We start from the raw sequence: 12,177 nt of genomic DNA, 5'->3' as shown, positions 1-12,177 counted from the left end.
CAGAGAAAACGTAATGAACATTAAGGAAGCAGATATAAGGTTCTCTAACTCTGGGAATGGAAAAGACAAGACCAAAGTAGTAAGTGAAGGGCCAGTAAAGATTTTCAAAAAAAGGAACTGAGCCCGGCCAGTGTGGCTCAGTGGATGGAGTGTCCCCCCATGGACTGAGAAGTCCCGGTTCAATTCCCGCACAGCCTGGGTTGCGGGCTCAATCCTCAGTAGGGGGCATGCGGGAGGCACCCAATTGATCATCTCTCTCACATCAATGTTTCTATCTCAACCTTCCTCTCTCTCTCTCTCTCAAAAAAATCAAACATATATTTTTTTAAAAAGTCATAATTTTTCAATTAAAAAACCAGCTTAAAATGTTCCCTTATAAATAAAAATCATACATATACCTGTATTATTACAGACATTTTGTTGCAACTGATTTTTAAAGTACAAACTTTAGTTATTAGCATCTACAGTTAAATACCCTAATGCATGATTCAGCAGCAGCTTTTCTTATCCTGTAAGTTTCATACACTGAGGAACAAGATTCTCAGATAAGCTTTATCAATCTCCCTTGGAAAATAAAACTATATAAACTATACATAGTAACTCCTTTAAAAGCATCACCTTAAATAGATAAAATAGTTTAACAAGTCACTATCACAAAGAAAAGAAATTCATGGCTATGAAATCCATTAAGTAACCATAAAGAGATTTTCATTCATTTCATTGAAGTAAGGACAATCAATTTTGGGGGAAAGTGGACCATTTGTATGTCATGAAGCCACAAATAATTCTTTAGACTTCAGATTACAATTAAGAGGGCTATTAATAACTGTACTGTACTGACTGCAGTACATTTCATTTTTAAAGATACTTTTTGAGCCAGAAAATGGTTGAAATGTTTTCCTGAAGGAATACAACCATGATAAAGACCAGAGTCCCAAGAAGAAAGCAATCAATTATTTAAAAGATAGCAAACAAGATGTAAAAGAAAATATTGCAAAAAAAGTAGGATCATTCATCTAGGACATATTAAAGAAAGGAACAAAAATGAGATGTGTTTTTTTATCTTTGTGAATGAATAATACAGTAATCATGTCTGTATATATCCATATAGAATACAGGTAACCAATATTTTCACATATATTATCCTACTGATTCTTATCAGCACATCGTAAAATAGAAAAAAGATTACTCTTTTTTTTTCTCCATGAAGAAACTGAGGCTCAGAAAGTTTAAGTAACTTGCTCAAGGTCACAAAGCAGAGCTAGCTTTGAGACCCAGGGGGGTTCCAAACACTAGGAGCAGAGCTCAGCTTACGAAATAATGCTCACCCCAAAAGGAGTCAAAAGCCCAACTGGTAAAATAAATCTGAGTGAGACTGTTAAAGTTATGAGACAATAGCTGCATAAAGCAACCAAATTGGTTCCCTGTAAACATATAAGATGCTAAGTTATAAGAGGCTCTAACCGAAGAGCAAAGAGAAAAACCAGCTGACTTCTCAGACCTTTTGTTAATTTGTAATACGAAGATTTTCCGGAGTATTGTTACTATCCTTTTCTTATAGACTCTTATTTATCTTCCTTGTCTGTTAATGACAACTCCAAAACAAAGAAAGAATTGAGAAAAACATCTGGCAACTCTTGGAACCTAAACAAACACGGTTGGCTTCATTAAAAAAATTTTTGTATATATTATTTGTATAATCATTTAGGCAGATTCAGTCTCATTCCTCAGAGTTAAGCAGGCTTGGTAAGGGTTTCATTTATTAACTTGTCTCACACATAATATATATATACATATATTTTTAAAAAACCAATTAACAGTCCTACTTCTGACGCCCTCCCCCTTCCAAAAAAATTATGAAGGTATCTGATTAGAACATAACTTGCAAAAAACACAACAAACACAAACAAATCACAAAACAAAGTCACATTATGGTAAAAAGTCCATGGATGAACCAGTATAAACTTGCTTAGTAGTTATACACAGATAACATTCCCAGTCAGAAAAAGTTTCTTTAGTTTAGATTAATTAAAATCACTTCAAATAAAATGTCATTCTGCCAAGTTTCAGAGATCCCATAACACACTTAATTAACCTTTATTTACTTATTTATATGCTTAGTATACTTACAGGTATGTAAAGAAAACAATCCTAGAAAATAGTTTTAACAGAACAGCATAAAATTAATTAAAAGGAGTCAGAATGATGCGAAGTGGCTTTCGATAGTTATAGTTAATAGAAAAGATGAATCACAACACATATTGGGTGTTATCACTTTCCAGTCTCTGTATCTCATCTTGTCCCACTTGTCCTAGGTGAGATAAAAGTTTGCTATAGGCTTTCCTGTGTAAGAAAAAAAAAATGCAGATATATTTATTCCCTTTCCATTACGTTACATTTAAGTATTTACAATTTAAACCAAACCTGCTTGAATGTCTGCTTTGTACACTCACACTGTGATTAAAGTACTTTGATTCTTTAACAAACTTTGAGACATATGAACTCTAGTATGAATGCTGACGCCTCAAAAACACTCTAGGAGCCGGAGGCATATTTCCATAATGTTGTATTACCCTGAATAGTTCAAGCATTATGCTTAGTTGGGCTGTACAACTGTAAGAAAAAAAGCCTTACAGTTGTACAACCCAACTAATGTTTTACCAAAAACCTTATTATCTAATTGGCTCACTCAGCCTATTAAGTGGATACACATGATATAGTTGATTCAATAAATTAAGCAACCTTCAAAAGACTGATTTGCCATCATAGAATTTATACAAAAACAAGACACACGAGGCTCTAAACTCCACTCTCCAAGGAGGAACACAGCGTGTTCCGAGCAACAGCAGCACTGCTGAAACAGGCAGCTTTCTAAGGTGGTCACTTTGAAAGAGCAATGTGTGAATGGATGTGTCAATCAACACCAAAACATGTCTCAACTCAATACACCCAAAATATCTGGGAATGGAAAAATAAGCCATTTCTAGAAAATGAATCTAGATTTTTAATCATGCCCAAAAGAATATAATCAAATTATCAAAAGTACCTTTGTGCAGTATTTCTCCCAAGGCCCCATTTCTGCTCTGAATCCTTCAGAGACTGAGTGAGGGCAGGAATTAAGGGAATGACAACCTGTTGGTCCAATGCTGCTACTGTTTCTAAAATGCTGTAAATCTGATAATTGTATGTCGTATTATAATCCTGGATAAAATGCCTGAAAGTAAATCAAATTATTTAGGATTACTTCTGGGGCAATTCCTTGGGCTGGTATCTATATGGCAATCAGCTATAACCTGAACACAATATCATTTCATGTAAGATTACCGTAAGAATCTAGAATTAAGAAGAAGACTCTAACACTTCAAAATGAAGGACGAAAATGGCTTATTTCAGTGTTAGCGGTGAAGGGTGTGGTGGGCTCGGGAGGAAGAGGGAAGAGCTGGAATCCCAGGAGGGAGAAGGAGGAGAAAAACCTAAGCCCAGGGCCCTTTCTGCTACAGTCTGTATGAAATCTGGGTGATGAGGATGTGAAAGAGACTGAGAAAAAACAAGTATGGCTTCCTAGATATCTTGTTTTAGTTCTTCATATCTCTAGACACATGAAACATTTTTTTATGAGGAAAGCAAGTTATTTATAATGTACTTAAAAAAATTTTTTTTAAATGATTTTAGAGAAAGAGGAAGGGAGAGGGAGAGACAGACAGAAACATCGGTGAGAGATCATAATGTACTTTTATATTTTGGAACCCAAGAGGAGACTTTAGACCCATAGGAGGTATTTACATATTTTCCTCCAATAAAATAAAAACCACCTTAATAAACTATACATAAAAACATGCAACCTTTATTCATATAAAATCCTTTCTCCCCTCTTAGGGTTTTCCAGTTTTCACAAATCCATTATTTATCTCAAGTGCTCACATCCAAATAAACTGTAACCTGACAAGTGCCAATTATGTGATGAGAACAAAAACTGGGGAATCAAAAATCCAACACAGAAGAAGAAAATGACTCCAAGTTGCTTATTATGGTAGTGCCACGGAAAAGAAATGTACTAAACAGATAAACTGGTGGAAATGGTGAGAGAAATACTTAAAAATACTGCCTTGACGGAAAGCACAAGACAAAGGAAGCAAGGCAGGAAAACAGGTCCTCAAGCTGCACTGTCGTTCTCGTGAACCAATGACAGATCCGCTCCTACAGTCCATGCTTCGCACATGAAACACAATGGAGCTTTCTGGGCCAGCCATCTAAAGCAAGAGAAACCCGTGACGTGTACGTCCACAGGGGTCCACATATGCTTAGCAGCTCTGAAGGCCCGTGCTCCTGTTATCACGACCCATGTTCCCCCCTCTTCCCCTTAACACATGCAAGAATCTTCCTCACTAAATACACAAGTAATTTTAAGTCAGCTCACTTATCTTTCTCCCTGGCACACTTATTTTTTTAATAAAACAACACAATGTAACAAAACTACTGCCAAAAATACAATAACTGAAATACTGTAAACAAGTAGTAACACATTATGTTTCAGATAATTAGTTATTTAAAAAACATGTTGGCTGTCAAAGGACTGGCATAGTCTCCTTGCCAGTTGGCATAATTTCCAGTTACCTAAACACAGAAGTCAGCTGGGCCGCAGGTTCTCCTTCTGACCCCACTTGGCAGGCTTTTACCATATACTGCAAGTTCTCTGTGGCTAGCCTTTTAACTAGGAGGAAAAAGTATAGCATTATACACCGGTTCTGAACTGACCATCTGGATCCTCATTTTTATAAACACTCTTGACTTAGAAAATATGTTGTTTTCTTAAAGTATATATATATTTTCCTGTTATTTCTCAAAATGAAATAGTTACGAGTTTTTGTTTTTTTCCAAAAGTATATCTCCCAATCTATTTCCCTCTCACTTTAAGAAAATATAAAAAGCTCAAGAGTCTATTTTTTTTACAGCCTTATACCTGAAAAAAATACATGTGAATATACATTTTTCTCTTAGAAAAGAGCCTATATTCAAAATCACCACACCACCCTAATCCCATAAGCATGGTAACATACTGATGATAGACAGCTTTTAATAATTCAGATTTAAGGACAAGCATATCTTTTTAAAATTCATAAGCATATTCCTCCCACTCAGTAATACGTGCATAGCAATTTAGAATCTAACACTATACCTTCACTTAAAATTAGTCAAAGACATATATATATAAATCAACTATTTTTGATGTTACCTTCCTTTCAAACAGCAGTCACCGAAAGGACATTTGTACTTTTTAAATATTTAACCAAATTCTTTAAAATTGTGCACTTGCACATAAAAATATTTTTAAAAATCAAGAAACAATGGAGAGAATCCAGACGCTACTAAATTTTTTTTTTCTTTATTGATTTTAGAGAGGAAGAGGGAGAGAGCGAGAAACATTGATGAGAGAGAAGATCAACTGGCCGCCTCCTGCATGCCCATAACCTGGGCATGTGCCCTGACTGGGAATAGAACTGGCGACCTCTTGGTGCATGGGTCAACGCTCAACCACTGAACCACACCGGCCGGGCCAGACGCTACTAAATTTTTATGTTGTCTTGGCACATTAAATATAAGTAGCTGGGGTGGGGAGAGTTCGCTAAGACTCAAAGATTTTCGGAACGTCTAATCCATCACAGCAAGAGTAGGACACATAAGATGCATATGAACTTCAACTGAGACTTAGTAGTAAGGTTTTCCATGGCATCAGAAAGTGGATGAAGAAGATACAGCATACTTGTCTTTACTGAGAAAATAACTTCTCATATCAGATACAATTCTAGAACCCAGAACACTGGCTCTTTTTAAAATTTGTTTTCTTAAAAAACAAACTCCAAAAGTTCTTCTGTGGCAAAAGTATCAGAACATGAAGAAACAGCTTTCACAGTATATAATAATAAGCATTGCTTTTTAAGAAAATAACAGCTTTATTTAGGTATCACATATCATAAAACCAACTTTTTAAAGTATATAATGAATTGATTTTTAGTATATTCATAGAGTTACAAAGCTATCACTACTGTTTAACTCATCACCTCCCCAAAAACCTTATGCCCACTAAGCATTCATTCCCTTCTTTCTCCCCTAGTCCAGGGCAATTGCTAATCTACTTTCTGTCACTATGGATTTGACTCTTCTGGAAATTTTATATAAATAGAATCATACAACATGTGGTCTTCTGTGACTCTCCTTTTTACTTAGTATACTGTTTAAGGCTCTTCACTGAATGTATCAGTACTTCCTTTCTTTCAGCAGTCAAATAATATTCCATAGCATGAATATACCCCTTAGTGTCATTAGTTGCTGGACTTCTGGGTTGTTTCCATTTTAGATATTATAAAGAATACTGCTATGGATATTAGTGTATAGGGATTTATTTAAAAAACTTTGCCATCTTTGTTTCTTAATTGAACTAAGCTGTTTTTATTTTTTAAACTGGGTAATTTTTTTTAAAGATTTTTTTTACAACAGCCATTATAATTCACATACTATACAATTCACCCATTTAACGTGTAGAACTCAATGGTTTTTAGTATATTCATAGAGTTATGCAACCATCACTACAGTCAATTGTAGATTATTTTCTTTACCTTAAAAAGAAACCCCGAACCCTTTAGCTATCACTTCCTATCCTCTGATACCCTTTGAGCAACCAGTAATAGACTTTGTCTCTATAGATTCAACTATCTGGATATTTCAAATAAATGGAATCATATAATAGGTGGTCTTTTGTAACTGGTTTCTTCCATTTAGAATGTTTTCAAGGTTCATGCATGTTGTGGCACATACCAGTACTTCACTCCTATTTCCAGACAATATTCCATTGTATGAATATATTTACTACATTTAAAAAACCCATCCGGCCCTGGTCGGTTTGGCTCAGCAGTTAGAGTGTCGGCCCATGAACCGGAGAGTTCGGGTTCGGTTCCTGCTAAGTGCACATACCTTGGTTGCAGTTTGTCCCCAGTCCCGGTTGGGGTTGTGTGGTGGCAACCACTCAATGTGTCTCTCTCACATCAATGTTTCTGTCTCTCTCTCTTCCTCCCTCTCTCCCTCCCACTCTGTCTGAAGATAAATGCAAAAGTGTCCTCGGGTGAGGATAAAAAAAAAACATCCATCAGGTGATAGATAGTCTAACTTTTGGCTATAATAAATAATACTGCTATAGATATTAATATACAAGTTTCTGTGTGGACATACATTTTCATTAATCTTGGCTATATACCTAGAAGTGGCATTGCTATGTCAAATGGTAACTCTGTATGTAAACATTTGAGGAGCTACCAGACTGTTTTCCCAAGTGGCTACACCACTTTGCCAACAGCAGTAAATAAAGGTTCTAATTTCTCCCTTTCAACCCGTATTCTTTTTTTTTTTTTTAATCCTCACTCAAGGACATTTTTTTATTTTTTGTTCAGATAGAGTGGAAGGAAGAGAGAGAGAGAGAAACATCGATGTGAAAGGGACACATCGAGTGGCTGCCACCTGCACGACCCAATCAGGGCAGGGGACAAACTGCAACCGAGGTACATGCCCTTGGCGGGAACCAAACCCGGGTCTCTCTGAACCGCAGGCTGACGCTCCAACCGCTGAGCCAAACCGGCCAGGGCTCAACCTGTATTCTTATCTAACTTTTTCATTATACCCAACCTATGAGTATGAAATGGTACCTCACTGTGGTTTGTTTTTTTTTTGTTTTTTTTTGTATATCCTCACCTGAGGACATTTTTCGATATTTTGTTCAGATAGAGTGGGAGAGAGAGGAAGAGAGAGAGAGAGAGAGAGAGAGAAACATCGACGCAAAAGGAACACATCGAGTGGCCGCCACCCGCACGACCAACCAGGGCCGGGGACAAACTGCAGCCGAAGCACGTGCCCTCAGCGGGAACCGAACCCGGGTCTCTGTAGACCGCAGGCCAACCCTCTAACCGCAGAGCCAAACCGGCCAGGGCCTCACTGTGGTTTTGATTAGTATTTCCTTGACGAAGAACGATGCTGAGCACCTTTCTAGGTGCTTATTAGACATTTGTTTAAATTCTTTGGAGAAATGTCTCTTTTGCCTATTTTAAAAATGTTATTTGTCTCTATTATTAAGTTATAACCATTCTTTAAATATTATAGAAACAAGTTCCTCATATAAATGACTTGCAAATATTTTCTCCCATTCTGTCGGATTCTTTTCACTGTCTTGATAGTGTCTTTAAAGCACTTTTTTTTTTTTCATTTTAATTAAGCCCAATTTATCTCTTTTGTGGCTCATACTTTTAGTGTCAAATCTAAGAATTCATTGCCAAATCCAAGGTCAAGAAGATTTACTTCAATGCTGTCTTCTAAGAGTTTTATGGTTTTAGCTCTGACATTTAGGTCTATAATCCATTTTGAGTTAATTTTGGTGTATGGTATGAAGTAAAGGTACAAAGTTTTGCCTGTGGCTAGCCACCCAACCTAGCATACTTTGTTGAAAAGACTATTTTCCCCTTATTAAACCACCTAGGCATCTTTGTCAAAAACAAAACAAAAGTCATGTGGGTTTGGTTCTGGACTCTCGATTCTCCAGTGATCTGTCGCTACGCCAGTATCATACTGTCATGATCACTGTTGATTTATACTAAGTTTTGAAACTGGAAAGTGTAAGTTTCTAACTTTCTTCTTTTTCAAAATTCCTTTTGCTATTCTGGGACTTCTACAATTACATATGATTTACAGAATCAGCTTGTCAGTTTCTACAAAGAAGTCTGCTGGGATTCTGATAGGAGCTGCACAGAATTTGCAGATCAATTTGGGGAAACAATCTGAACAAACAGAAAAACAACTCTTCCTAGATGCATCAGAGAAATACGGTCATACGACGAACTGCCTAGAACAATTTGTCAAGTTCAGTTTAAAAATTTCTACCAGTATCAGCTCCACCAGCAGGCTTCTGTTCCTGGTAAGCTGTGATTCTCTTTATTTACCTCTCTCTTCAGTTTTAGTTGACCTAATAGCTTTTTGTTCAAAATAGTAACAACAAGCATTTGGTGGTCATTCCTGACGGCAGGGCAGCGAACGGCAGCAGTGGGATCAGGCCAGAGAAGGGCCTGGGAACTCGGACAGGGCGCCTGCACTACCAGAAGGAACCCACTGTCAGGTGAAATGGACTTGGACTAGTTTTAATACACTACAAACTCTGGGGAAACAACTAAATATAAATTTTTAAAGGAGTATATTTAATGTGCTCAGAGAGAAGAGAAAATGGAATCATAAAGTGCTAAATTGAAATCAGAGGAGGAGGCAAAAAAAAAGAATATTAAAAAGAACAAGAGCAATGAATAGAAAAGTTACATATTTGGTAGATACTAATCCAACTATATCAATAATTACTTTAAATGTTAATGGTCTAAATAAAGCAACTAAATGACAGACTGACAAAGGATGAAAAATAAGGCCCAACTGTATGCTGTCTGCAACTACATCTACTTTAAATATAAAGACACAGATTATTAAAGGGAAGGAGAAATATATACAATGCTAACATAATTAAAAACAAAACTGTAGTAGCTATATTAATTACAGACAAAGAGACTTCGGAACAAGTAGAATTAGCAGGAATAAAGAGATGCATTACATAATGACAAACTGGGAAGGGAAGAGAAATGCTTCAATCCGATGAAGGACACCTACAAATATCCTACAGCTACCCTCATACTTAATAGTGAAAGATTAGATGCCTTCCCCCTAAGATTAGGAACCAGACAAGATGTTCACTCTTGTCACTTCTATCATCATTGTACCAGAAGTTCTAGTCAGGGCAAGAAAAGAAATAAAAAGCATCTAGATAAAGAAGGAAAAAGGAAAACTAAATTTTCCTGATGGATTGACCTTTTATTATTATAAAGTGTCTGTCTTTATTTCTAGGAAGATTGTTTGGTCTAACATTTATTTTTGTCTATTAGTACAGCCACTCCTTTCTGCAGTTCGTGTTTGTGTGATGTATCCTTTTCTTTCTACCTTTTACTTTCAATATCTAAATCTAAAGTGTTTCTCGATTCTCAATGGGAGGCATGCAGGATGCAGCCAATCAATGTCAATGCTTCTCTCTCACACCAATGTTTCTCTCTCTCTCCCCTTCCCTTCCCCTCTCTCTCTAAAAAAACAAAACAAAACTATTCCGATGACCTGCTGTTTGATTGGATTTTTCAATCCTTTCACACTTGATTCACATTTTACATTTTGTTTTCTAAATGTCTTATGTTTTTTGTTCCTCTACTATTCTCAAGTCTTTTTCTATTATATCCAATATTTGATTGCTCTCAATGGCAGCTTCCATTGCCTGCTTTTTTTTTTTTTATCCTCACCGGAGGGCATTTTTCCATTTTTTGTTCAGATAGAGTGGGAGGAAGAGAGAGAGAAACATCGATGTGAAAGGGACACATCGAGTGGCTGCCTCCCGCATGACCAACCAAGGCCGGGGACAAACTGCAACCGCGGTACATGCCCTTAGCGGGAACCAAATCTGGGTCTCTCTGGACCGCAGGCCGACGCTCTAACCTCTGAGCCAAACTGGCCAGGGCAACCTGCTTTTTTCCTTAGTTAATGGATCATACTTCTCTGATTCTTTGTATGTCTTGTAATTTTTTTGTTGAAAACTGGACATTGTGTAGTGAAGTCTACTTCTTCCTTCTGCTGCTCCCCTGTTTCACAAAGCCTCTAAAACTGCTCCCAGGTGGTGGAGTAACCTCAGGCATGCCCAGTCTGCACTGGAAGACAGGTTTTGACAGCCCTCTCGACTGTCCCTTTCCATGTTGACAACAGCTGTTAAGCTCCACTAACTGCTGGGTGATTACGCTATTATTTTAAATAATGCCCTGGGGCATAAATTGCTTTATAGACTGATCTAATCAAGTTCAGGCTTTTTTAAAAGGATAAAACACTGAGATCTGTGTTAAAGATTTGTTCTGACTCAAGGGCTCTAACCAGCTGTCTCTTTCACCAATTGTCTCACCAAACTAGCTGGCCTACAGATGATCTTATAGCTCCAATGAATCTATTATTCTTCTATCTAATGGCTTTTCTTACTGTTTTTGACAGTACCCTTAGGCTTGAACTTTTTCACACTGTGTTGCAAATGAAATCAGTTCTTTTGGGAAAGACTCAGAGTTCCAGGCAAAATCTCAGAGGCGTGGCGCTGGGGTTGGAACAGGGACATTGAAGCCCACTACTTTCTGAGGGATACACCTACTTTAGGAGTTGAGTGCTTATGGGAGGAAGGGCAGCTGCCCTAGGTCCCCTCAGCTTGCACCTCTTGGCATGGAACCCCCACCTCTAAGCTCTGGCAAGAATGATTGGCACCCGTGTTTTCAGAGAGGTGCTGCACTCAGTGTCCTGCAACCATCCCATGAGGGTTAAGCAGAAGCATGGAGCTCCCACTTCTTAGCCATACTTGCCTGAAACATAATGTTAACAACAGGTAGCTGGGGGTCACTATGAGAAGTGGTGGTATCCTGCCTCTCAGGATTCTACTGGAAGTTGGGGAGAGAAGGAGCCCTACATTCTTGGATTTACCATTCTGGAGTGGAGTTTCTCTCTTACTGTGTTGGTAGAAATGAAGGAAGAAACACGTGGTTCAAGTACCACAGATTTTTGCTGTTCTTACCAGTTTTAGTAAATTTTCTTAAATATATGTTTCTCCACTTACTGTATACCCTTACGGCTATTTCCGGAGACTTTAATGCTTTCTTTTAAGTGATTTTTACCAGTTCTGCTAGGGAGCAGGTTATGTTGGCTGAGGTCCTATGTTGTCGTGCAAGTGGCACTCGTCAAGCTCTCTGTACAGGTCTTAGAGTGGATGTGTGATTAACATACTCTTGGGCATGTACCAAGGAGGAGACTTGCTGAGTTATTTAGTAATACTTCTTGTGACTGTACAAACTGTCCTTTAAACATTGAGACAACAAGGAGAGTCACAATCTTCTCTGAGCCAAGCACACACATCTGCGTGCATGCTCCCTCCTTCAAGGTTACAAAGACAGCAGTGTGGGGGTGAAGATTCTGCACTCCGTTTGCACTGAACATGTGAAGCACTTGCTAGCTGGTGTGGACCTGAGAAAAAAGGCTCATTTGATGTGAACCTCAAGAAGGAATTTATCTGCTGAGATGAACTCCCCAGGGTCAACT

The 12,177-nt window shown here is 37.7% G+C and overlaps 1 protein-coding gene across 5 annotated transcripts in view; it reads right to left on the bottom strand.

Moving 5' to 3' along the window:
* Positions 1 to 2,135: 2,135 nt before the first annotated feature.
* Positions 2,136 to 12,177, bottom strand: part of MMS22L (MMS22 like, DNA repair protein) — a 122,670-nt gene continuing 112,628 nt past the window's right edge. For 2 of the 5 annotated variants that reach the window (XM_036248734.1, XM_036248733.1), the window contains exons 17-19: positions 4,615 to 4,711; positions 3,047 to 3,214; positions 2,149 to 2,343 (exon numbers count right to left, since the gene is read on the bottom strand). In XM_036248734.1, coding sequence (XP_036104627.1) covers positions 2,250 to 2,343; positions 3,047 to 3,214; positions 4,615 to 4,711 — 359 coding nt within the window. In that variant the 3' untranslated portion in view covers positions 2,149 to 2,249. Of the gene's footprint in view, positions 2,344 to 3,046; positions 3,215 to 4,614; positions 4,712 to 12,177 lie in introns of all 5 variants that reach the window. The other 3 variants (XM_036248730.1, XM_036248732.1, XM_036248731.1) reach the window with 2 other exon arrangements.

Source organism: Molossus molossus, unplaced genomic scaffold, assembly GCF_014108415.1.
Source record: "Molossus molossus isolate mMolMol1 unplaced genomic scaffold, mMolMol1.p scaffold_m16_p_8, whole genome shotgun sequence".
In the NCBI taxonomy this organism is placed as follows: Eukaryota; Metazoa; Chordata; class Mammalia; order Chiroptera; family Molossidae; genus Molossus; species Molossus molossus.
The sequence above is the reverse complement of the archived record's forward strand: the minus strand, read 5'-3'. Positions and strand labels throughout refer to the sequence as shown.